This window comes from Apteryx mantelli, chromosome 3, assembly GCF_036417845.1.
Source record: "Apteryx mantelli isolate bAptMan1 chromosome 3, bAptMan1.hap1, whole genome shotgun sequence".
NCBI classification, from domain to species: Eukaryota; Metazoa; Chordata; class Aves; order Apterygiformes; family Apterygidae; genus Apteryx; species Apteryx mantelli.
The window spans coordinates 22,647,585-22,674,105 of NC_089980.1; the positions used below are offsets into that span (position 1 = coordinate 22,647,585).

General features: G+C 40.3%; 1 protein-coding gene and 1 long non-coding RNA gene across 5 annotated transcripts in view; one reads left to right on the forward strand and one right to left on the reverse strand.

The window, feature by feature from the left end:
• Positions 1–4,098, forward strand: part of DISP1 (dispatched RND transporter family member 1) — a 95,482-nt gene extending 91,384 nt beyond the window's left edge. For all 3 annotated transcript variants that reach the window (XM_067292904.1, XM_067292903.1, XM_067292902.1), the window contains exon 8: positions 443–4,098. In XM_067292904.1, coding sequence (XP_067149005.1) covers positions 443–4,087 — 3,645 coding nt within the window. In that variant the 3' untranslated portion in view covers positions 4,088–4,098. The remainder of the gene's footprint in view (positions 1–442) is intronic.
• Positions 4,099–18,485: 14,387 nt separating this feature from the next.
• Positions 18,486–26,521, reverse strand: part of LOC106498022 (uncharacterized) — a 30,436-nt gene continuing 22,400 nt past the window's right edge. The window contains exons 3-4 of one of the 2 annotated variants that reach the window (XR_010883663.1): positions 21,110–21,228; positions 18,486–18,625 (exon numbers count right to left, since the gene is read on the reverse strand). This is a non-coding gene — a long non-coding RNA (uncharacterized lncRNA). The remainder of the gene's footprint in view (positions 18,626–21,109; positions 21,229–26,521) is intronic. The other variant, XR_010883662.1, reaches the window with a different exon arrangement.

Consider the following 26,521-nt stretch of genomic DNA (forward strand, 5'->3'; position numbering starts at 1 on the left):
TCCCTTCTTTCTGCCTCTCCTAGAAACTTCTGTATGTGATTTCAAGCAGAATGAAACTTTTTTAAAGTCTGTCTGGCTGTTTATTTTCAGGACTATAGTATGAGATAATAGAGGAGAGAAACAATCCTCAGTCTGGAAGAAAACTCAATGCATCTTCACACAATAGACTAGAATTACTACTGTGCAATATTCTTATCACTTCTGCCAATTTTATGCTGCTGTGACAGTTCAGTAGAGTTACTGCTGATTTAGCCTGGTATAAGTAACGGGATGCAGATCAAACAGTGTGTGTGGCAATAAGAAGTTAAAATATTAATACAAAATGACTGCAGTCTCAGTTTTCATTACACTTAGATTTTTTGTGTGTGAATGTTTCTAATTTCAAAATACCATTCAGACTCTCACTTTAAAATGGATTTTTGCCCTGCCTGTTTTTATACAGATCAGATCCCATTCCCAATTTGGTGATCTCTGCCAGAGAGCCACTGCTGCTTCATGCTGTCCCAGCTGGACACTGGGCAACTATATTGCCATTTTAAACAACAGGTCATCATGTCAAAAAATTGTAGAACGAGACGTCTCTCACACCCTAAAGCTGCTTCGTACATGTGCCAAATACTACTACAATGGGACCCTGGGACCAGACTGCTGGGACATGAATGCCAAAAGGAAGGACCAGCTCAAGTGTACAAATGTGCCTCGTAAATGTACAAAGTACAATGCTGTTTACCAGATCCTCCACTATCTAGTGGACAAGGATTTTCTAAGCCCAAAGACAGCTGACTATGTCTTACCAGCTTTAAAATATAGCATGCTCTTCTCTCCAACTGAGAAAGGAGAAAGCATGATGAATATTTACCTGGATAACTTTGAGAACTGGAACTCTTCTGATGGTGTAACAACCATCACAGGGATTGAGTTTGGAATAAAACATAGTTTGTTTCAAGATTACCTGTTGATGGATACTGTGTATCCTGCCATAGCCATTGTAATTGTTTTGTTAGTTATGTGTGTATACACGAAGTCGATGTTTATCACGCTGATGACTATGTTTGCAATAATTAGCTCCTTGATTGTTTCTTATTTTCTCTATCGGGTAGTATTTAATTTTGAGTTTTTTCCATTTATGAATCTCACTGCATTAATTATTCTTGTTGGAATCGGAGCAGATGATGCTTTTGTCTTATGTGATGTTTGGAACTACACAAAATTTGATAAACCTCATGCTGGAACTTCTGAGACGGTAAGCATCACATTGCAGCATGCTGCTCTTTCCATGTTTGTCACCAGTTTTACCACCGCTGCTGCCTTCTATGCTAATTATGTCAGCAATATCACAGCAATCAGATGTTTTGGTGTTTATGCTGGCACTGCCATATTGGTGAATTATGTTTTGATGGTTACATGGCTACCTGCCGTAGTTGTATTACATGAACGATATCTTCTCAATATTTTCAGTTGCTTTAAAAAACCTCAGCAGAGAGTGTACAACAACAAAAACTGCTGGACAGTGTTGTGCCAAATGTTCCACAAGGTTATTTTTGCAGTCTCAGAAGCATCCAGGATATTTTTTGAAAAAGTTTTGCCATGCATTGTTATCAAATTTCGATACATTTGGCTTTTCTGGTTCCTTGCCTTAACAATAGGTGGAGCATATATTGTGTGTGTAAATCCAAAGATGAAACTGCCATCGTTGGAGCTCTCTGAGTTTCAGGTATTTAGGTCTTCTCACCCATTTGAACGATATGATGCAGAATACAAAAAGCTTTTTATGTTTGAACGTGTTCACCATGGAGAGGAACTCCACATGCCAATTACGGTAATCTGGGGTGTCATACCTGAAGATAATGGTGACCCTTTAAACCCTAAAAGTAAAGGGAAGTTGCAGCTGGATAGCAGTTTTAATATTGCTAGCCCAGCTTCACAGGTTTGGATTTTACGTTTCTGTCAGAAGTTAAGAAATCAAACATTTTATTATCAGACTGAAGAACAAGACTTCACAAGCTGCTTTATTGAAACATTTAAGCAGTGGATGGAAAATCAGGACTGCGATGAGCCATCTCTTTACCCTTGCTGCAGCCACTGGAGCTTTCCGTACAAACAAGAAGTTTTTGAATTATGTATCAAGAGAGCTATAATGGAGTTGGAGAGAAGCACAGGGTACCATTTAGATAGTAAAACCCCAGGGCCTCGCTTTGACCTAAATGACACTATCCGGGCAGTGGTATTGGAGTTCCAGAGCACCTACCTCTTCACGCTTGCTTATGAGAAAATGCATCAGTTCTACAAAGAGGTGGACTCCTGGATTTCAAATGAGCTTAGTTCTGCCCCTGAGGGTCTCAGCAATGGCTGGTTTGTGAGTAATTTAGAATTTTATGATCTGCAGGATAGTCTGTCTGATGGTACTCTGATTGCCATGGGTCTTTCAGTTGCTGTTGCATTTAGTGTAATGCTTCTTACAACTTGGAATATAATTATAAGCCTTTATGCAATCGTTTCAATAGCTGGAACTATTTTTGTCACTGTAGGTTCCCTGGTTCTTCTTGGATGGGAGCTAAATGTGTTAGAATCTGTCACTATTTCTGTGGCTGTTGGCTTATCTGTAGACTTTGCTGTTCACTATGGAGTGGCTTATCGCTTGGCCCCTGATCCTGACCGAGAGGGAAAAGTCATCTTTTCTTTAAGCCGTATGGGTTCTGCTATTGCAATGGCTGCATTGACCACATTTGTAGCTGGAGCAATGATGATGCCTTCTACGGTACTGGCATACACGCAGCTTGGCACCTTTATGATGCTTATAATGTGCATTAGTTGGGCCTTTGCAACATTCTTCTTTCAGTGCATGTGTCGCTGCCTTGGGCCCCAGGGCACCTGTGGCCAGATTCCACTACCAAAAAAACTGCGATGCAATGCCTTCTCTCAGACCTTTTCAGGAGGACAAGGAGGCAGAGGACAAAATAAATCACATCCAGTTAGCAAATATCAGCTGGACTCCAGAAATCAAAACCCAGAAATGGAGCATGAGCACTATGAGCTGGAGCCTCTGGCATCCCAAACCAGTAACTGTAACCCTGCGGAGAAAGTGACTTATGAAGAAACTCATATCTGCTCAGAACTCTTCAGTAGCAGGCCCCAAAACACATGTATGCCTATGCATTCAGCATATAATAGCGAAGTGAATAAAAGCATACAAAAAGTTGCTAGTTCAGCTGTGTTACAGTCATCTGTTGACCAACATACCATATGCCCACTTTTCTGTCAAAACAGACAATGTAGCTGTCCTGATGCGTATAAGCAAGTAGCAGTGAAGTGGAGCCCGCACTCATGTCAACAGTTAAGTGATACCTTCTGTTACCAGTGCTCTCCTTCTTCTGGAACGGTACAGCTCCAAAATGCTGTGGCTCCTGTAAATGCTTTGCAGCAGGCTCCAGAAGGGTATGTGCACCCAGTCCAGCATGTCCTCCACTGCAGTTGCCTTCAAGGAAGGCTCAAAAGAACAATGACACAGAACTCTCTGCCTAGAAATTTTTTCCTCCAGTCAGTGCAACAGTTTCAGGCACATCAAAGAATAAATAGGACAGATTCATGTGGTCATCAAAACCCAGAGGAAAACATAAGAACTCTTCCAGAGGTGACGAGCTCCTCACAATTTCTCTGCCGGAATGTGGGGCCTCTAATAATGCATTGCTCTGAATGTGAGAATAGTGTATCAAATAACCAAAAGGGACTCTGTCAGAAGAAAGACAAGCGTGATGGAAAGGGTGGTACAGAAGTAAACGGGGTTGAAAGCAAGAAAGCCTCTATGTCAAAGCAGAAGAAGAAAGCTGAGAGCCAAACCGATCAGCATTCCTTGCAGAATGAGCAGGTTTTGAAGGCTGACCAAAGCGGTCAGAAACACCTGCTGAATAGATCAGGGAGAGAGGCTCGCTATGAGGGTTGCCATGAAAATTCACACTGTTGTAGCAAAGCTGTAACGGTGAAGTGCAATTCTGTTGACTGTCAAATGCCAAACATCGAAGCCAATGTGCCTCCTCTGTTAATGCGCCCAGAACTTTCCAATGAAAGTTTGTTAATAAAAACACTATAATAAATCTTTAATTTGGCAATCTTGTGTCTTTCTTTTAAAAGTACATTTAAAACACTAGAGAGTAAAGTCCTGATTTAAATATGAATTATAATTTGCATTTTGGAATGAAAAATGTATTTTATAGAACAGTAAAATTTATACGTTTCATAAAGCCATTACATGTAGTGAAACCTGATATTGTCCAGAATGTTTTTTGCTGTAACTCAGAAGATGGATTATGCTTAATTTAGTTTTTGCCCCAGGGCGCTTGAGTTTGAATTCTCCTTATAAACCATCTCAAGAAATAAAGCAATACAAAGAAACTCTCCCTTTTCTTGAAGCCAGGGCTTGTGAGACTGGTAACATTTGGGGTGGAGTGCGACGACCACATCGTTTCCCCTGCTCCTCTGCTGCCTTGACAGGCTTCTGTTTTGAACATGGTGCACACCTTGTTCAGGGAGGGCTAACAGGAGGCTATAGTTGTGTTAATTCAGGGTTGTCTGGAAGAACAACTCTGCAGTGTAGCGTGTTTTGAGAATATATTTAACTATTAATCCTAACAAAATCTGAAGAATAGCTCTTTGGAAATCAACAGCACTTGCACTGCCATTGTTATATATCTGTATATCTAGTACAGGAAAGCATTTTAAACTGCCCTTCCTGGCAGTTACTGTATAGACTTACCCTTAAATACAAGAGACTACAAGAAGAAGCAAAGGTAAGTGAAGGTTATTTACTGCTTAGGGATGACAAGAAAGGTATAATTCATATATATATATGTATGTATACAAAGTCAGGAATGAAGTGCCTTCCAATACTACATTTTTCCTATTGCATTTTTCCATAAGTATGAAGATTAGAAGTAAAGCTATTGCAAAGAAAAGCATAGCACATATTCTAGACTTATTGCTGATAGTATGGGATAAAGTCAATTCAGAAAGCTCAAATGGATACATTAAAACGTCATGCTCTGAGAATTTGCTTACCCAGAGAAGTTCCAAAAATGTAGTTACAAGTATTGACCTAAATCATGTAAACAAGAAATTGGATTTTAAACATTGTATTTCTGTGACTAAACGGTTTACTCAAATGACAGATATAGTTTGGTCATGGAGACACTTGCTGGTGTCGTCATTCAGAGAAGGTGAATTTGAGATGTAGATATATAATTTATCATAATTGATATGTAATTTAATGCTGAATCTCTCTTCCAGTAATAGTTTGGCTACGACAATGATGTTGATTTACTTTCCTTAGATAACATAAGATGCATTTCATAGAAAGGTTTGTTATCCTGTACTTGGCATGTTGTGATTCACTGTAGGAAAAGCCTAGCCTTTTCTGTTCTAATTTTCATATCAAAGGGATGTAGAAGATCATCAGTTTCATATGACAAACCAGTTTGGTTTGTCTGGGGATGGTGATGTTTGTGCTTATGTACCCCAGTGACTGGAACAGAATAAGAAGTTGAACTTTATGGAAAAAAATGAAGTGACTTTACACGGTTTAAGAGGAGTAGTGTTTTCTCTTAAATATAAAATAAAACTCATTTTTACTAAAACTAATTTTCAATAAAACTCTTTAAAACTCAAAACTCAATTTAGAGCCACATTCCTTCTAAATGTCTATAATGAGGGTAATCCAAAGATTTTGTGCACCATAGAGGCCAGGAATCCTAAAGAACTAATACTTGCGGTGCTAGCAATCTAAAGAAAATAACAGGGATAAGAAATACATTGGGCTGTTGCCATATGGTACTAACCAGCTTTCTTCCTAACCACTATACATGCCACAGTGTAATTTCTGTGAGGGATGTATGTAACACACTAGGAAATAAATTTTTAGACAATAAGCCAGAACTAAAGATGATGTTATGATAGTTTAATCAACCTGTAGTCAGACCTTGCCAAAGCAGAGTGTAATGCTCGGGTAGTGCCTGTCACATCAGCTGTCATCCACAGCTGCACCATTGATAGACGTGGGCCTTTTGGAGGCCCCTGGTTAACACAGCTACACAACTCAAGAGCACTGGTGAGCTCAAAACTGGAGTTTATTCAAAGTCAGCTTTTCACAACTGCATTCTGCAAAAGGAAGCTCCCTCCTACTGCTTATTAAATAATGGTGAGGTAAGTGATAAAGATTAATGTTGTATTTTCAATATGATTTATATGTTTTTAAGAAAGGCTGATACAGTAAAAAATCCTGGAGCAGATAAGGAGTTGTGATGTAATATACACTTAGAAAAGATTATAATGAGCTAATGTACTTGGCTAGTGAACAATATTACTGTTGCATTTGCCATTTGTGACTTTGCCATTACCTCCCTGCTAACCTCTTTATTCTTGCCAAGTCACTTAGCTGGACAAATGGCAATCATTGAAAGAGAGTAAGTTCATTATTTGTGTACATGGCACCAAACAGATGTGCATATGCATCAGCTGTGTAGATACATGCTTAGACTGTAAAATCCAAGCCAATACAAGACTCTCTGAGAGTGGAAGAGAATAAAACTTGGTGCCAGTGGCGGTTGGAGGTTAATGAGAATATGCCTGATCCTATCCCCAAAAAATGAATGAGAACTGAACTAAATATTATTAATTAAGTTTTTACAGCTGCTAGGAGCAAGTGGGGAGATGTGGGATCCTTTCCTACTCCAGAAAATCTTAGCAAAGACCATTACATCCTACTGAGACATCTCTGTCAAGAGTGGCCAGCAGTTGCCAAGTCCCCAGGCAAGGTCCTGGGCTTAGAATATTCTCATTTCCATTAACTGCTTTGCTGTCACTGAGGCCCTTCCTTGCATTGCCATCTCCTAGTGAATCGGGATGTGTGTAGCATACTGGCTGAGCGTGGAGCGTCTCTTGTGGCCTGCCCACTTGGGGAATAAGGCCTCTGCCACTGTCCCTGGCTGTCACTCACTTCTTGAAGTGACAGAGTCGTGGCTTAGCAGACCTAAGACCATTTCTGTGGATAAAGCACGCTGGGGAATTTAGCACCTTGGGCAAGGTGTTTGGTAACTGCTCTGCCAGTGATGACACAGGTAGCTTGGGACACGAAGACTAAAGAAAGGCCCTAGAAAGACAACATAGTTACAGGGAAGACTTTGTTATAACTTGTGCATGTAATGAGTCTTTAAAATAATATCTCTTTAAGTATCTGAGAGGAAAGACTTTATGTAGGAAGACGGTGATCTGCTTTTGTCTCTCAAGTTGCTAGTGCATTCACTCCAACACTAACTTGCATGAACCAGAATCTTCCTGGGAGTGGGACTTGCATCTGAGCCTAACTCTTTCAAATTCACCTAAACCCTGAAAAAAAAATATATTTAACATTTTAAATAACCTTAGTTGACTGTGTTGTCCTTAGGCTATGTGTTTTTCAGATTACATTCATATTTATAATGTGGTAATACAGTAATTAGCTTAACAAAAAAAAATGCTAATTTACAATAAGCCTTTTAAAATATTATGCCATGCTCAATATATAACTGGTCTGAATATCATGCCACTACCTCATATAATGCGTTGGTAGATTGGTAGGTAGCTGGTATAGTAACATAAAGTAATACTACTCATACTTTTTAAGCTAATATTTCATGGTTTGTGTTTTCAAAAAAATTAAAATCCATCCTTTTACAATCACCTGCAATCAGTTATAATTTGTTCTTTATTAACTAACGTGGGAGTATTCCTTTGAAATGCTTTGGATTTGGAACACCTCTAATTTTGCCAGGTGGAGCCCAGGCTCCAGTCCAAGAGAGGTCTAAAAATACAGGTTGACAAATGACAAAATTTTAGTACTGTAAGAAATGTCAAACCTGATAAAAATTGAATGTATTTTATTTATATTAAGAATGTTATACTATTTAATATGGGTAGCAGATGGCTGATTCAGGCCAAAATCACACTGACTTCATTGAATTGGACCTTAAATTTTTTCCACATGCTGGCAAACTATATTAAATTTTGCTTCTGCCAGTAATATCTGAAGTACCTATACATCTAGCATTTGATTTACAAGGGTAAGTTGGGACACCATAGTACTAAGTACTGCATATTCCCACAGTGTGAAACCATCCTTGCCTTTACCAAAAAAACTCCCCAAAATGGTCTATATAAGTGTGTGTGTGTGTGTGTGAGAGAGAGAGAGTGCAAGAAAGGTGATAGCTTTTGAGCTCATAATAGATCTCCACAGACTCCTGAATTTGAATTCAGTGTCGCTATCACAAAACTACCCTCAATTTTTTTTCATGTTAATTTACTATCCTTTGATTGTTCATTCTGTTTTTCGTATCAGTTTGGCATCCGTCATTCCACCTCTTTGTATCTCTCATCTGTTCACTCGCTTTGTCAGTAGATCTCTGAGGTTTGGAGAGCCTGTAAAATAGATCATGTGCAGCTTAGAGAGGCCCTAGTGTTGACTGCAGTTTTTAAGGTACTACTGAGCTATAACTAATGAACACTACGTGGTTTTATGCACTGAGGACTCTGACTTTGCTGTTTCTCTTTATTCGGTAGCTTGTGTTCTGGGTATTTTTTCTAAGCTCTCCACTTCAGAAAGTTACATAGACTCAAGTACTTCTCAGAGACACCTAATTTTTAGTTGATTCCTGAAAGATATTAAAGGCAATATGTCCAACTTGTGTTTAGTTTTCTGAGTTTGGGTTTGTTTGTTTGTTTTTTTTTAAGATATAAATGTCATTTTACCTGGAATGGATAAAAACATTCCAGAGAAGCAGCTGGATGTTGCTTTTACTTACGTTGTGCTAGCTAAGAGTGTATGTTGAGTTTAGTTTCCAAACCACTGAAGTTAATTAAAACTGGTGCTGATTTGTCTTCTTTAAAGCAGCAGGAATAACATTGTTCTCTTGCTGTGGGCTGGCCACAATGATTGTAGTGTTAGAAATCGAACTCTTCCAGCAATGAGTCTTTAGAGCAGAGGGATGTTTTTGCTTTGGGGCCTAAACAAACTTTCTTAAACCCTTGTAAAGACTTGACCAGAAATTGTCTGTAAATTTTTCTTAGTAGCAGTTCTAGCACATTTCTCCATGGCTGAAGAAAGGAGCAGATTATTCTTAACTAATTCTTAATTATAATTATACTGGCTACATTACAGTGGCCTGATCCTCAGAACATAGTATGATTAGAGTAAAAACTTGAACTCAGAAATGTCATACCCTTGAAAATTTGACCTAAGCCATATCTCTTGCATACAACAATATTTTTCAAATAGTATTCAATAATGGGGAACGTTATAATTTAAATCTTTAGATGGATGAGGTACTAAGATTACTACTGGATTCATATATATTAGAAGTCATTTTCAGGACACTGAATGATGAGTGAGGACAGCTTGGCTTCAGATGACCGACCAGGCAGCACCTCCAGTTGTCTGCGCAACCCCAGGAGCAGGTTGCCTGAAATCACCTTGTGGTAAACTGCAGCATCTGGAGCTCCCTGAGAAGCTGCCAGGTACCTGCAGTGTGCGGAGACTGCGATGGGGATGGCAGAGGAGAGCAGTAACCTCATCAGCTGCCTCTTATTCCCTTTGTTCACAGGCGAAGTTCTGTGGTTTTTTTAGAAACTTCTATATGTTGCATTCTGGGGCCATAATTCAACTCTCCCTTTCATGGTATAGATCAAAAAAGTAAGTGAATTGGAGTCACTGGAGTTATGTTGGCATTAGAGAGGAACCACAACTGCTGGGTTTTTGGCTGCCATAAAAGTTCCTCAGTGCATTTGAGTGTTTGGCCCTAAATCCATTTTCAAAAAGAGATATTAATGTGCAAAAGCACGTGGATGTCCTCAGAGTCCAGGCTGTGCAAAATGAACAGAAATGGGCAATTGAAGGTATGCAAATTCACAGTACATAAAGAGAGGGCTTAGCAGTGCCTTGGGCGGAGAGTTGTGTTGCTGCCATCCTGCCGTACATGGCTGAATTTTTCACTTTTTGTTATGGAAATAGTCTTTGTTTAAATACATTACAAGAATATAAATATGATGTATATACTATAGTATTGCCCTAGTCTTTTCCAGGTGATCTGATATGGTGTGTCTGAGCATCAGACCTTTTTCCTAATACATGTTCTTTTCAGTCTGACAAACCTTAAGTTCAAGGCTGTCATAGTAGCAAAGCTGGCAAATGCCCTCATTCATCCTTTCTTCTATTCTGTGTGCTTAATTAGGGATTTGTCTCATCTGACCCTAAAATTTTGATCTTTTCTTAAATGCCCTGATGGCTTGATTTTGCTTTCTTGACGTAATACTGAATCTGTTACATCTTTTTTATCAGTAAAATGACACACAAATTCTTCCTCTCCTTCTGTTGATTCCCAGTTTTCTTCAGTTTCTGAAATATGTCTTGTGTAGCATAATCTCTTTGATCCTTTCTTATTACAGAAATATACATTTGGGGGATAAAATATGTCAGCTTTTTAACAAATCACAGCAATATTACACCACTAAATAGGGCAGGTAGTAAAGACTACTGTGTAACATTGACATTAGTGTGAGTACTTACAGTGGGAGGTAGTTAAGTGAATTGGAGGTGTTTTATTTGGCATAGCATTCATAGAGCATAATCTTCACAAGAAAAGACGGAGATGAGTCCCTGTTCTGAAGCATTATGAATTTTGTAGCTTAAATGATAGATGCTGACTTATACTCCTCTTCTTTTGTGTAGCATTGTCTTCACTGTGTTTAAAACATATTGAACAAAGAACTTGAAAAAAATAAGTCAGGAAGCATTAAGCAAAATAACATAAAATTAAAAAATGCTAGGATTACAGTGGTTTGCTAGGAGGGAAACTGCTATTTTCTGGACTCTGTGAAGACTTTTTAACCTCCTAGCTAACTTAATATGTCCCAGATGAACAGCATGCTGTTACAGAATGAGAATTCAAGAAATTGTCTGTTGGCGTCTCTTCACGGTATCACTTTCCAGAGAAGTTTGACTATGTGAAATAATTTTAACAGCACTGGGGAAAGATGATACCTTACCAAAAGAAGGTGACTTAATGAAGACTATCTTTCAAGTGTTACTCTGTCTTGGCTTTTTCATTGTTTGCAGCTGAAAAGTAGTATGGGACTTGAACTGATGTATTTTAGCTGCAAGATACTCAAGGCCGTGAGCAAGGATTTGAGACAGCTCAGTAGGTGCCCTGGAGAACTTAGATCTATAGCCTTCAATTAGTCTAGTTAAGACAGAGAGGGAGAGGGAGAGAGGTACCCCAAAGCCTTATTTGTACTGAAATACACTTGTACAGGGTACAGATGGAGCTTAATATTTTGCAAAACTCGACTAAATGTCTTGAAAACCTCTGTAAATGCAGTATTTGAGAGTCCTGATTTAGAAAGAAAACAACTACAAGAACTGTTATGATCTCCTCAGAGTAGTAAGTACTAAACACAATAGTAAACAAAAGCTTGTAGAAGGTCACTGATGTTTATTTAGGGAATTGTAATATTCTTATGTATTCAACATTGATAGTGTTTAAGAATGATGCATTTCATGAACCTGTAGTAAGTGTTGGTACTTGTTCAAGATGAACAAAATACCAGGGCTCTTCAAACAGTAACTTAATGCATCTTTTAGTGCTACAACTTTGATGTACTCCACTTGGCACCTATTATACAGGGTTCACAGGCACATCAGTGCAGCAAATTTGGCTGTCACTGATCAGGACTACGGATGGAGACTGACAAAACTGAGACCATCTGTGAAGCAGAAGGTGAGTACGCCTGTTTGTCTTCTGCCAGATGCTAACTTGTTGTGGGCAATGGAGCAGTTCTTCTGCCTGTTCCCTAAAGGCAAAGCTGATGACTTTGACCAGCACAGATATGTCAGAACCCAAAAGGCAAATGAAGTCCTTGTAGAAAATTCATAAAGGGATGCAGAGTATGCATAGCTGAAATTGTGTGTATGTGTTTGGATTTTTCAGTACATTCCAAGTACATACTTGGAATTTTTTTTAGCAAAAAACTTACTGACATTTAAACTGATTGTTTAACTTTTCACCTTCACCTTCACTTAAGTGTAAAAAATGGCCTGGTCTGTTTCTGTTTTGGCTCTCTTAAAGACATACTATGCTGTTACGTTTAAATTCATATTTATTTTAAATATATAAACTCTAGAATAATATCCTCCAGCCTTAAACTCTTGTTATTATAAACTGATGTTTAATGTTCTTATCATTACTTCAATATTTTTATAAATCATCCAGCATTGTAGGGACATATAAACTCTGTTTTTATTTACCATTTTCAGAACTTCATGATGCCTTTAAAAAAATAAAATCTAAATGCTAGGCCTGCACCCAGGTGATTCAAAATATCTAAAGTTAGCTTTAAAACTGCTTGAAACAACTGGCAGAATAAAAATTGAACTATAATAGTAAAATAAAAGCCCAATATACTTCATTGCTGGTGAGCTTCTGTACACATGCCTCACCTCTAGCTTGTCCTCTTCACCCTCCTTTCTGGACTCCCTTCACCTTCGTTCTGTCTCAAATTCCTCCTGGCCAGCTCAGCTCCGATTTCCTCGCGGTGTCTGAACACGCATTTTAAAGGACCAGGGCTGGATATCGCACTGCAAGGGGCCAACCAGTCTAGAGGAGCTGCAGTTATGCCAGCATGTATCTGCCTTTTCAAAATATGTTCCCAAACACAGATCTTGAAAAAGGACCCACTCTTGTATTTCTCCTAGTTCTTGGCCACGAGGGAGTGATTGATCTCATGCACCAGGGCAGGTGCAATGCCCTGTGCAGCAGGGGGCACTGGACCATGCAAGGATTCATCTCCAGTCATAAATATCTCAGCAATTTATCTTTTTGATACTAGGTCTAAATTTGCCTTTTATCCATTATCTTTGTGCTACTCTACAAGTTATCCCTCCTCCTTTGAGTACCCAGAATGACTCCCTCCCGATGCCCGTGCTCAAACCTTTACAGTCAGTGCTGCGTGCCAGAAAGCAGGCTGCAGGAGGAGCCCGTGTGGCTCACGCACAGCCTCCTTGGAGCCCTTCGGAGGTGGAGGAGAGACGGTGGTTTTCATTTATTTATGTGGCCTTTCCCTGAAAATAGCTATTGTTTATGTTAACAGTTCTAGCCTCTGCCACTTGGGGAAGAGGAATGGGGCAGGGGCAGCAGGAGCGCCTGAGGTGGACTGTAAATCTAAAAGCTATAGATTTATGTCTCATTTATCTTCTGACTATGCAAGAGCTCAGAAATGGTTCTAACCTCTAAAGTGTGCTGTCGCAGTCCTGTTTCTTGATGCTCTTCAGTCTGAAAAGGGATTGATGTGAAACCCTGCTGAAGTCTTCTGCTTTCACACTTGCCCTGGTTTCACATTGTTGTGTTTTAAGATTGAAAAAGCAGAGGTTCATGTCAGATGTTGTTGCTGCTAGTGGCTTTCCCCTTCCTTCCACCCAAGCCCGCGCTATTTGGAGATGAGTCCACCCTTCCTTAGGAAACCCAGACAGCAAGGAAGCCACAGCCTCTTCATGTTTTCACATTTGGATGTGCCTGGCTGAATTTAGATTTCCTCAAAGCTATGACAGCTCTCAGATTTGTGTGTGTTTGCTTTAGAGGGTCTGAAGTGGAAATGAACAACTGTATCTCCAGTGCATCTACCTGTGCACAAGTCTTGTCTGTAACCTCTCCTGTGGTGGAGGGGAAATGGAGAAGAGAAGCTGGAACTGTCCCAACAGACTCGTCTTCTCTCAGCAGGGCACTAGCTGATCCATAACTGATGATCTGAACTGAGAATCTGCCTTTCAGCTAGTAAGTTTTGCTGTATACTGAAATAGTTCTAGGATGAAGTGGGATCTGAAAGCTCCAGGCTACCTAGCTGTGGATGCAGTGGGCAGGATGTATGCTAGCACCCAGGCAGTATGTGTGCTGCCACTGAAAAGGAGGACATGCATCCTGGGCTGTGGCGTCCTACCTGAAATCCCTCAGTTCTCACCGTAGAGAGCCCCCAAACTAAAGGGGCAACAGGGAGCTCCTGACTGTGCGGTAGCAACCTGAGGGAGACGTCCAATTCAGGTGCAACCTTCTGGAAGCACCTCTGTCTCTTCCCATCGACTGTCTAGGGAGCCCAGGTGCCTAATTCAGGATCAGTGGATTATACCTGACTTGGAACACCCCCCTCTGAAATTTTCCAGGGATTGCAGCATCTTTTTGGTTAACAAGCCAGTAAAGTCTTTTTCTCTCCCATTAACTAATCTATCAGTGGATTGAAACCTGGATATGGAATAACATGGGAAAGCTGGGCAAGCACAAGAACAGGTGAAGTAGTTTTTTTCCTCTTTGAGGTAGTAAGCTTGGAGAAGGGGCTGCTTAGCTTCCATCAGTCTTTTTATTTGACCATGCAAAGAAAGGGGTTGATGGGCTGCTCACCTGGGGTACTTGCCCTGCTCCCCTTAGCCCTCGCAAGGCACCAAAGGGATCGAGCTGAGGCAACACAAGCTCTGCAGTAGCTTGCTTATCCTGCCTCTCCTCCTCAAGCCACCACATGTGTTTCTATGCTATGCTGTGGTCTTTAGTAGGAAATTTGGTGACATGCCAATGTTGACTTCTATTGGAAGTCTTATATAATATTCTCCAGTAATTGTCTTTTAGGGACAGAGCACACCCTTCTCTGAGTAACTGGTAACCTATTTCATGATGGGCTGAACTAATGGTTATGGTAGTCCCTGGGCCCAATGCTTTGAGCCCAGCTCTTGCCTTCCCTGTGCTGATGTTTTAAATCCAGGTCATCTTCTTGCTCATGATCAGCCATCAGCCGTGTGCAGGCTTGGGAAAGTTTAATTCAATTGATTAATCTGTTGTTCCTATTTGTTTGTTTGTTTTTATGTAGGTTTTAGCAGCAAAAGGTGTGGATTCAGTCCACGGCAGTGGACTGCACTTATCCAGAACACCTTATGTTACTTCTTTGTATGCAATATTCATACTAACCAGAGAGTTTTAAAGCTTGTATGTTTTTCTAAACTAAAATCTGAATCTCCAGTTTGGAATTTTCCAGTTTGTAAATATAGAGGCTAGGTAATGCAGATGATCTACTCTTATTTTTATAGGTCAGCAGCTTTCTTGCATTATATTTGTCCTATAGAATAGGATTTGATTCAAGTTTTGAATAACCCCTCTCTGACCCTGGAATTTACAATCATCCTTTCTTGTAACAAGTCATTAAAAAAGAGCAATTTCCAGAGAGAAACAGTTTTTCGGGAAAAGCTCTAGCATCATATACATATATGTAAATGTGTGTAGTAATAAATAAATATATATATACATATATGTGTGTATATATGTAAGTAAGCAGGCATAAAATATACTGTTTTTTAGAGGTTAGATCTGGTCATAAAAGTGATAGTTAAAAAATAAAAATACTGTTCTTACTCACGGTGTCTATGCCAGCCAAAGAATTGAGACACATTAGCATACTTTATCTGAGGAAGCTATGGTTTACATTAGTTTCTAAAAATGTCAACTTTCACATCTAGCTTTCTAAGGAAGTTCGACCTTTCTTCTCTTATACAGATCTGGCCACCATACGCCAATTCATTCATCACCTTCAGACTGCCTCACTGTAACTCGTTGCATCTAAAGCTGAATTTGAGGATGAGGCACAGATTTCAATGGGGGCAGCATGTTGTTGCATCCCTTCCCATGCTTCAGGCCACAGTGGGCACCTGAGGTCTGAATTTAACTCTCTGCTGCTTCCCATTTAGTTTCCAACACCAATTTAAGGTACTGATCTAATTTTCAAATTAATAAATGGATCAAGCTTCAGCCACATTAGAGACTGAGTGTTAATCTGTGCATGACTCTGGCTGCTACACTTCTCTAGCATGGCATGAAACACAGAGCCTGGGCCGATCCGTTCTCTTCACAAATGACAAGGAAAAACCTCTCAAAAGAGACCAGACAAACCCAGAATCAGACCTCCCTGAGAATATTTCAGAGCTTTCCTTAGAAAGCCATTCCACACTTGCGTACTTAAATTGTGAACATCACTCTTGTATCTCTGAATCTCCTCCCACCCACCCTTCCTCTACCAAAATATTTACTCTAAGCACAGAAAAAATGTTGGCCTCAAGAGGGAAGAGTTCCAGGCACTACATGGTATCTGCTTGATTTCTGCAGTATTAAAGATAGGGCAACAGTAGAAAGAATGCCAAAATAAAGCAGATAGTTTGCTTATTCAGTATTTTTAATTCTGTATTACTTCTGCAGCCCTTTGTGGGTGTTCCGGGTAAATATAAGGTCAACTGTGGAAGGCAAGGATATTAGAGGAGAGGAATAGATCGAAGTAGGGAGAGCAAGGTAACTGATATTCATATTAACTACTCCTGATTCAAAATTTACACAGCTCCAGGAGAAGGCACGGTCTCATCAATCACAGCTTCATTGCAATTGCGTGATTTTTCTTCTTAAAAATGATGTATGAAATAAAAGGCAAGCCTGATTCTTAGATTCTGGGTTAAATCTACAGCACTGGTAATCAGAGAAATCCTTCTTGTGTCTGATAAATAAAGCAGAGACAGAAGCAGCTAGCCAGAGGGGTATTTTGTATTGCTGCCACTCTAAAGTATGCTCTTTCCAAAGAAGATTAAACAAGAAATAAAAAGGATGTAAGTATAGACAGTCAAGCTGAGCCTGAGTTGTACGTGTGCCGCTGAGAGTGTGTATTACTGTCTTGTTGAGTAGTGGACTTTAATGCTTTAGAGTTGAGTTAGGAAGCCAGGCTTGTGCAGAGTTTGGCCTTGCAGGACCAGCAATGAGGAGGATTAGATTGAACGGTCTGTGCAGAAAATGCTTGGAATGGTAGTATGGGTCCTGGTGGATGTGCAGGTAATATGCTGTGCAAGGAACTGTAGTGTCTTGACAAATGAGCATGTCATTTTTGCGTGTAGGCGTGAATTGCAGAAAACAGCCATATGTGGCTCATCTGCCAGCAGTTAAAGAGAAAAGCCCAAATTCCTTTATTACCTTCATCTGGATTGCCACCCTGTCTTCTTTTTGTACTATTGTAGGAATTTTCCAGGCAAATGAGTTGTCTGGTCAATGTTTTCCTTTCCAGTGCTTCCAGTTGTGGCAGCTTCAAAAAAGATTTAAATCCTCATCGTGTCCCTGTAGTATTTATGCTATAGTGCTCTGTGGATGTGAGGGTGGGGAAGCTATTTTTTCTTGACCTCAGCTGGTGATCAGTTTATCCCCTGGAAGCATGACAGTTGATATCTTTGGTCATTTTTCATTAGGTAGTGTAATATTAGATACTATTCTATTCACACAAATGTCTAATCCAGCTTTTGTTCTCTGAGCTGGCTCTGCCAGCGGATATCCAAGCAGAAGAGAAATGAAGAGCAAGGCAGACAGTGTACTGATGCGGTGTGACTGATGTTACAGGGAATGCGTAACAGTAATTGCAGGTTTTTCCTCCCCTAGTTTCCTCTTCCTGTTGCTGCTGAGGTTAATGAGGATTTGAAATAATCTCTCAATATTGTGTTCGTATAATAATTGCTGATTTTATGAACAATGAAAGCTTTAAACATGCCGTTCCGTCAGGAAATTGTAAGTGTTGTTGCTGGGGTTGGGAGGACACTCAAAACACAGCGCAAATAGCATTTGTTCGAGTGAGGCAGGAAGTCAAAACCTTCCCCGAGCCTTCATAGTTTAAGAATTTGTTCTAAAGAAAGCAACTTGTCTAAGAAAGCAGTTTCTGGAATAAATCAAAATCGCCGTTGCCCTTAGGGCCTCACTGAGATGTTCTTCTCAGATATCAGCTGCATGAGAGACTAAAAGAAGCGCATCTTTCTGACTGATTGCTCTTCCACCTTGTCTTTCCACCAGCCTGGAGAGAATTAGCAGAGTCAAAGCCCTGGCATGCGTATGGAGTTGTCCAAAACCCCCACATTTGTGAAGCCTGAGTTTAAGTGAAAACCTCACTGTCAGGGTGAATTAAAAAACTCTCAAGGAAAATGCAAGTATAAGAAATTTAGTCGCCTAAAGAAATAAACCCTGTTTGCTAATCACCTATAGCAATTACTGTCTCTAGTTGTGCCTGGCCCTGACAGGGCAGTAGCAAGTGCTGGTTTTGTTCTGGTTGCCACTGAGCACGGGACACTGGGCAGGAATAAAAAAACACAGCAAGCCCAATACTCCTGGTTATGTTGTCTTTAAAAAGAGTAGCTAGAGAGAGAAAAAGAAATAAACAGTCATGTTAGGCACTTGGTTGCAACAGAGACTCAAACCTTCAGGATTAAACTGTTATGATGATGATTTTACTCAAATGCAGTCTGGAAAATCTGGAAATGTCACAAATACTTTGTAAAACTCAGAGTGTTGTCTTAGCGCTTATAAAGTAGTGAAGTAATGATGGTAGAAAAATGGTTTTAAAAATACGTTTTAATTTTGAAGGCCTTTAATTTGGTATAAGCATTTTATTAATTCAAAATATTTAACACACATTTGTACAGAGGATAGCCAGGTTTCTGTTATGTTTGCTTTCTTGACGTGTCATCATTTTGTCTCTCTCTGTGAATTTTTTTTCTGTTCTGTCACTGAAAAAGACAAAGAGGAGGAAAAGTGAGGAAGGAAAGCAAATCACAAAAAGACAAGAAAACTGAAGCTACTTTAATTTAGTGTTTATTTTATTTTTAATTTGGTGTTTATTTTATAGTGAGATAATTCTGAAAACAAGACTTTTGCTGGAAATTAATATTCTAAATGTTTCTTGAAATGAAAAGATCCTCAATGTGATAACGATAGCTAGTTTTGCTTAAGAACTTTGATCTCTTTGCTGCCGCTAGCCTTTGTGCAGTTTTGTGTAAATCACAGGCTGTTTTTCTCATTCCAATTTGGGAAGAATGGCAGGTATGCCTGTGTCAAATTGCCTGCATAACCACCACTGCTTTGAGGCACACACTGACATTAAGTTGTCTCTGTGTGATGGTGTCTAAGGTATCTGGTTTATCTCTGCCACATCAAGGTAAAGTCACCTTCTGCATTGACTTTTTCAGCTAACTTGATTGAAGTCAGTATCTGCCCCCAGCTCTCAGCGCTGTCTTCTGTGCCAAATGACGTGACAACATGAGTTCCTACAAACAGACACCACAGGGGAAAGCCTAGCTCCAGTGAAGTGCAAACTCCTGTTAATTTTATCGCAGGTAAGATTTGATGAAAAATGCCTCTTTCTCCCATACTGAGGAACTTTGATGTATGTGGAGTTGCCTGGCTCTGCAAAATCCTCCACCTTCTCTGTCTTTTTTTCTCTCAGCAAAAGTTATGTCGTCTTTTGAGTCTTGGCATCCCCACAGCGCTTAAAAAAATCAGAAGAAAAAATCAAAAACTCTGCAGTTTCAGTGAGGTTATTTGGGCATGTTTGATTCTCACCAAGCTGTTCATAGACCATTGTGCCAATCTCCCTTGTTTCATATCTTAATTCCTGTTTGCAGTAGCCTTCCCTTCTAACCTCAGATTAGTCTATCCCAATAAAATCTAGTTCTGCTTCTTTGCTTATTTTCATGTTTCACACACAAACTGTTTAAGATATTTTGCTTAGCAAAAGTACTTTGAAATTAGGGGCATTATAGCAATAACTATGCAATGCAATGACATTTTTTATCTAAACAAAACCTCCTTTCCTGTGAAGCTAAAGCTTTGAGAACTTGGAAAGAAGCAGGCCATCAAGATGATACAGTGAACTCTGCTATCACAGAAAATAGTCTGTATTCCCTGTTGAGGTCTTTGGTGCGTCCACCCAGTCCTTGGGCAAAACCTGAGGTCAGTGACTGAATTAAGCAAAAATTAAAATATTTGTTTATTTTTTCAAAAGACACTTTGCTCTGATGGTCCAAGAGGTAGTTAAAGCAAGAAACATAAGGATTGCATTTCTGGCTCAGACACTGGCTTCTCCAATGACTTGTACCATTTAGTCTCTGTGCCTCAAGTTTGAGCAGTGGGGAGGATATTTCAGATAATTCAGAAAACTGAGCAAAGTGCAAAATACTCTGAAACTGCAAACTGTTATATAATGCAAATTATCAACAGTTCACTCAGACACTCCTAATGTGCTCCTGAAAGCAACTGGTTTCCAAAGTCAACCTATCAAAAATCCCAAATGGAAAAATCTCATCAGCTCCTAACACAGATGGATATGGCCATGAACTAATGGAGAGGAAACCTGTAGAGACGTAAGCAGCACTTTGTCTTGTCGTTTCACAGTTCCGGTTCCAGAGCAAGAAGGAATAATTGGGCCTTGATTCAGTCTTTGGATTTGTCTTCTGTTGGTACACACATTCAAATCAACATCATGAGTTTTGGATTGTTTTTCTATATGAATTCCTTAATTATTCCTCAAAATTTTGTAGTTTAATTCCATTTCACACCTTGCAGCTAATTGTTCTTCTCCAAGATCTCTATCCAGTGTTATTATACTTGAAGATATATATTAGCTTAGGTTCATCCAATCTGTCAGAAATTGCTTGTAAATGAGACCAAAACTACTGTCTGACTTCATCCACATATGCTATATGAAAAGGAATTATAGCTGCTGAAACACTCCCAGGACTTCACTGTTCTTCCCAGATACAGGCACTTAATCCTCCTATGAGTTTGCTTTGTCCTAGGTCAGTGGTATATGTAGTTAGCTTCTGGAAAGAGTTTGCTCTCTAGCATGTGCAAATGGTGTGGAAGTCAGAGAAACCACTCGTTTATAATCCAAAGCCAAAACTGCTACTCAAACTCAAAGAATTTTGTCTTTAAAGTGTCCTTGATCAATTACCCAGTGCTTCCTGTTCCAATAATAGCTTTTCTGATTGTTCTTTCTCTGAAAAATGAAATCACATTATGAAATCACTTTAGTGTGCATTGATAGGGGTCCAGTTATCTGATCCGACATTTTATGTATTGATTGAAACTCTGAGAGTCAAGAAAGTCATGATTTATAACAATACAGTGAAAGACTGAGAAACAGATGAGCTAAGGTCACAAAACATGAGCAGTAAATGGGAGCTGTATGTGCTCAGCTCCCCTGAAGCACAGACCTGGCAGGGCTCTTCCATGATAGTCCGACATGTGGTAAGAAAGGATATGACGGGTTCTTGTTCCCCAAACTAAGTCTGGTTTGCTGGTCTATTTTCTCTTTCCACATAGTCATACCACCCTGTGTGGAACAGAAACTACTGATAATAAGAATATATAATGATACCTAATCCAGAACTAACTATGTGCAAGTCTCAAAAATACTTTAGAAAGGTAAAATACTTTGTACTTTACATTGTACATCCCCCCATTGTAGATGAGGGCAAACTGAGCAATGGAGCTGTCCCAAGGTAACCCTCAGGTTGGTAGGGAGCCAGGACAGACCCCAGCACTTATGAGCCCCTGTCCAGAGGTCTGACCTTTTGGCAGAATTGCCTCTAATGACAAGAGCAAGGAAGGGTGATGTCAGGACTGTGTCGTCTTCCACGGTTTGAAATAACTGGTGAAGCTGCATTTGACTTAAGTTGTTTTGTGTGGCATGTTTGGCTTTGTCAGCCTGCCAACCTCAGTCACTAGGGAAGAGCACAGAGTATCTTTTAGGGGAGGGCTTTTTTTAAAATGAGATTTTTGTTTTAACTGCTATTTACATGTTCCACCCTTTGCCCTTTTTCAGCTGCAGGGAGATCTTGTTCTATTTTAAAAGCTAGGGCAGGAACTTGAGGCTAGAGACGGCAGCCAAATCAAACAGGAATCTCACCAACCTAACAGAGGGTTGGCTGATAATAAAGGCTATCTTCCCAAGCCTTCCAAGCTCTGTTCTTCCAAAGACACTCCCTTATCTGAAGCCTTGCCTTCCCATGAGAGGGTATAAACATCTCCCTATGAGGCAGGGTACCCTTTGACATTAAGAGGAAAGCACAGCTCAAGATAAGTTGAAGAGGCTTTTATGTCTAATCTCAGTAAGCATTCAGAGGCTGTGAATGTCTTTTTATCCTGAGTTGTTGGGGTTTGTTTTGTTTTTTTGGCTGGGAACACATTTTGCTTGGAGTTTTATTACATCCCTCATGGTTTTTTTCTTTTTCTTTTTCTTTTTTCAGCTGAGCTGTCAGTGCACTACTTGTTTGGTCAGGACTTGTGTGTTTACTTGGTATCTCCAGTATACAAAACTAGTGCTGTTAGCATGGCTTCCATGCAACCAATTCTGCTAATATTTCAAGGCTCTGACTAATGTGGTTTGAGGGTAAATGTTTTCTGACTTCAATGTTGTACCTTGCTCACAGGAACAAGTTTTGATGGCTTTTCTCATTGGCAGAGGTTTCAATTTTGTCAGTTCACTCCTATTCCTCATTAGAATTTTTTTAAATATGTGGCAAAGGGTTTTTTTTTGTTTTTGTTTTTGTTTTTGTAGGTGGTGGGATCCTTTCAGTGAACACTCATAGAAAGCCCAGCTCACTTTCATACGGAAGTATTAGCATATCCTTGTGATTGCTGAAGCCAAGAGCTCTGCACTCCCCCTGTAGTAGTAGTAATCTCCTGTTCCAGGAGTGCGGGACTCTGATGTGCTCTCCTGGACCTGTTCATTGATCCTTGTTTCATGTCCCTTCACAACCCTTGTCTCCCAACCACCTTTCTCCTGGCTGATGCAGAGCAAATGGGATCCCATTCAGAGCCTGGCATAGGAGGCCTCTTCGTTGTCCTGAAGGATTGATGCTGAATGATGTGCGGCACTTTGGGCCAGCCCAGATGCCGCCTGCTTTGCTCCTGCTGCACCCCCAGTCTGGCTGGCCGGGAAGATGCTGGCAATGAGCTTCTGCCTCCCAGCAGCAGTGCCAGAGGCTTATCTGTCCTGCTTGCTGGGAGCCAATTTGAGAGCAAAGAAAGATATTTCAGCATAATATTTACCATTGTGACTTAGCAGCAGTGCTAAGTATCATCTGAGGCTTTATTCAAAGGCTGTCTTGAACCTCCTCCTTCTATCACACGAGTGAAGACTGAGAGTCCCTCTCCTGTTCCCAGTAACCACCACAGGCCCTCCCACGCCAGATGTTCCCCCCCCCCATATTCCAGCCACCCTTCAGCTACATTAATTTCTTTCAAAGGGAAAATGTCCCACTGCAGACTTGTTTTTAGTTAAATCACATGTATTCAGGTATCATAATTAACCTTCCATTTTAAAACCTTCATTTGCAAATCAGCTCCCTACAGGCTAATTTTTCTGTTTGCAGGAATGCATGTGTGATGCACAGATGCTCTGTCAGGATACTTCACCTACTCATTAAGTTTGATGTGATACCATTTGCACTCTGCCATCCAGGAGTGCACTGCTTTCTGATATAATTAGTGTTCCTCCAATTAGGATAAATGGCTGTTTCATTACTTTTAAGTGGGTCATTAAAGTGCCATTCCTGTCTCATGCTTCTGGAGCTGACAAGGATACCTGCACACTCCTTTTCTCAGTCAAATCTAATTTCAGAAGCCTAATGGAAAAGGTAATGTAACAGGGCAGATGTTGCTTGTGACTCCTGCTGAGAGCAGCTTCTGAGTAGGTGGTTTCCTTGTGTGCTTGATATTCTGTAGAGAGAAGTATCTGTTTGCTATGGCATCTTTTGAAGAAACTCCTGGAGGCATCAAAATACTGGGAATTATTTAAAATATATATTGATCAGCTTCTGCTACCCTACTGAGTTCCTTTTATGAGTGTGGAAGTGCACAGTTGTCACAGGGAAAACACACAGATTGTGGCTTTTCTGGGGCAATCCTTGGGCCCTTGTTTTTGTCCTCCTCACATTCATCCACAGGGATGTCTTTCCCTCCAGGGGTCATGCTATTTGATGGCCACCTGGGAACAGCAGCCCTTTTTATTTCTCAAGTAGGCCTTGCAATTCCTGAATCATTAGATACTGCAATGCTATAAACATCACTTTCTGAGAACTGGAGGGCAGGTTTCTGGCTCACACCAGAAAATTGTTTCTCACATTTTGGGAAGGGATAAAGACATCTTTTTTGAAAGAGAGATTTGAGAACAGTGAGTCACAACAGTTGTCCCTTTCTGGTAACTTCCCCTTTATAGATGTGGTATCCTAAGCAGCTGCATATTTTAAATATGCTTAAGGCTGCATCTGCAGGAGAATCATCTTGGTAATTCTGGACACTGTAGGTCAGAAGCTGGTCCAGGGCTGAGATCATCTGATTCTGACTATCAAGATTTAATACTGTTTTAAAAACTCTTTCAGAAGGGCTAGAATTTTGGAAAACAAGTTTATACTTTTTGCCGGGGGATTAATCTACTCAAGGTGTAATAATTTTTTTTTCTAACTAAAGACTTTAAACTTCTTCAGTATCTTTCTATTGATGGAACCTGGTCAGATCTTAGATTGCTTAAAATGTAAAAAGCCCATTTTTCTCTGCATTCTTGTTTTTTTCTCTAGTTATCTCTGGTTTTCAAGCCCTTTCATTTTTCTCTGGCTTGTAGTCCCTAGTTCTCCTCTTACCACAACATAGTTGTGTAAAACAGCTCCTCCCCGCTTCATCCAGATTAAAACCATCTAGATATTTCTCTGGCTCCCATCTCAGGTGACTCATCAAAGTCAAAACACCCATTAATCAGTCACCATCTTACTGATTAGGTTTATTTCTAGTAAGTGTATTAGTATTGAGGAAAAGAATGTTTGTAGATGTTTCTCCCATCCTCCTCAAAGGCCAGGCAGTCTGCAATCAACTATCCCCTGCTTCTCAGTGGGTAGGTCAAAACATGCAGAGTAGTCACAAAAGGCAAGTGGGAGCTAGGGAGGAAGGATCAAGTCTTGAGGAATTTTGTTTTGTTATCCTTCCTGCTAAAGCAATCATATCTGTCTTCTCAGACTCTTACCCTCCTAGGTCATGTTTTTTCTATCAAACTGCGAAGTGCACACACACAAAATCATATAGGCTTCTTGGTATCTTTTTATTTGTTTTTCTTTTTTCCTAAAGAAGTGACATGAAAGCATGAATAAATGGTATATGAAAATATTTGCCACTGCATAAATGGTTAATCAGTCTGACAACAATCTAGGCAGCTGCTGGGTCTCCATTGGAGACAAGCCTGAGTCTCACACCTTGAGCCACTTGTAACACAAGTTTGCATTGATCCCAGATCCTGCTCTGAAAACTGAGGCTTGATACATCTCTATCCTTTGCAGGAAGTCAGAGTAAAACCAAAGACTTCTGTCTAAAATCTCAGCTGTTTTTGCTGTGGATGGTGTTCTTGTGGCATAGCAGTGTTTAGTGAAGATTTGGGCTTCAGATACAAGGCTCAAAGGAACAATATCACATTTTGCAAGAGCAAAGCCCAATTTCAGTGTCTAAGGCATCAAGCATATTGTGATAGGTCATCAAGCATTATTAATTTATGTATCCTGGATCCCTAAAAAGGAGGGTCCAGCCAAAGGTTCCTGGGTTCAGACAGGATGTGCTGCTTTGTCATGCCAATAAAATACAGTCAACAGGATGTGCTCCAACCTGAGCGTAAGGGCTACCAAAGGGTCACAGTGAAAGGAAAGCCACTTCTTCTGTACATGGAATACAGACTGCATCCCTCCAAACAGGCTCTACCTAAGTTTCTTGCTTCAAAATCTTGGGCAAAGGGGTAAAGCCAAAGTTCAGAAAGCAGTATGTTGTTAAGTTAAAAACAGTATATTCTGAGGTCATCTGACAAGCAACAGAATCTGTAGTGTGGCAGAACAAAGGACTAGACTTTGCTGAGAACAGCCGTTATCATGCTTCTGCAAGATGTAGGGCTGTTCAGTGAATATCAGCACCCATTTCTGTATCTCATGCATGTGAAGTATGGGGCAGTTTTCTGGCAAATAGCCCACTCCTACAGAAGAACAGACATATGAGAAATACCCCCTTCCTCTGAAAACTGGGAAGACAGAATCAGAGTAAACCAGATCCAACATGAACCTAGCTGTAGTGGTTAAGTCGGTTACCTTCTTTCTAAAATATTTCTTCTGCAGATGTTCCTGATAGGTCCCTAAGTTATAGCATCAGGCCTCTCTCCTAAGTGCTTGCAAGTACTGAGTACACGGAAACCTGACGTGAGTTGTGGGATCCTTCTGAAACCTTGGACCCAGAACTGCTACTGCAGGGAGATCCTGGAGCGTATCTGGAGAATTACTGCTTCATAGGAACAGTGTCCACTGCACCCCTAAATGCAGATGCTCCCCTAAGTCAGTAGTGGTGTTTGACCAGGTGTCACAGGTTGCCTGTTGAGTGAGAAGGATAAAGCTAGTGGTGTGGCCACTGCCACCTCCTAGTTCTGTTGTTTAAAATTACTTCAGACTTTTGATTTAAGTAGCTTCTTAACTCTGGCAAGGACTATATCAGCAGGACTGACCATCCCTGAGCACCCCTGCTGAAAAGGGTTCTGGTGTCTTTGGCAGCTGCCAGCAAGTATACTGAAGCGCTGTAGAAAAACTGCGGTGTCTTATTTGTTC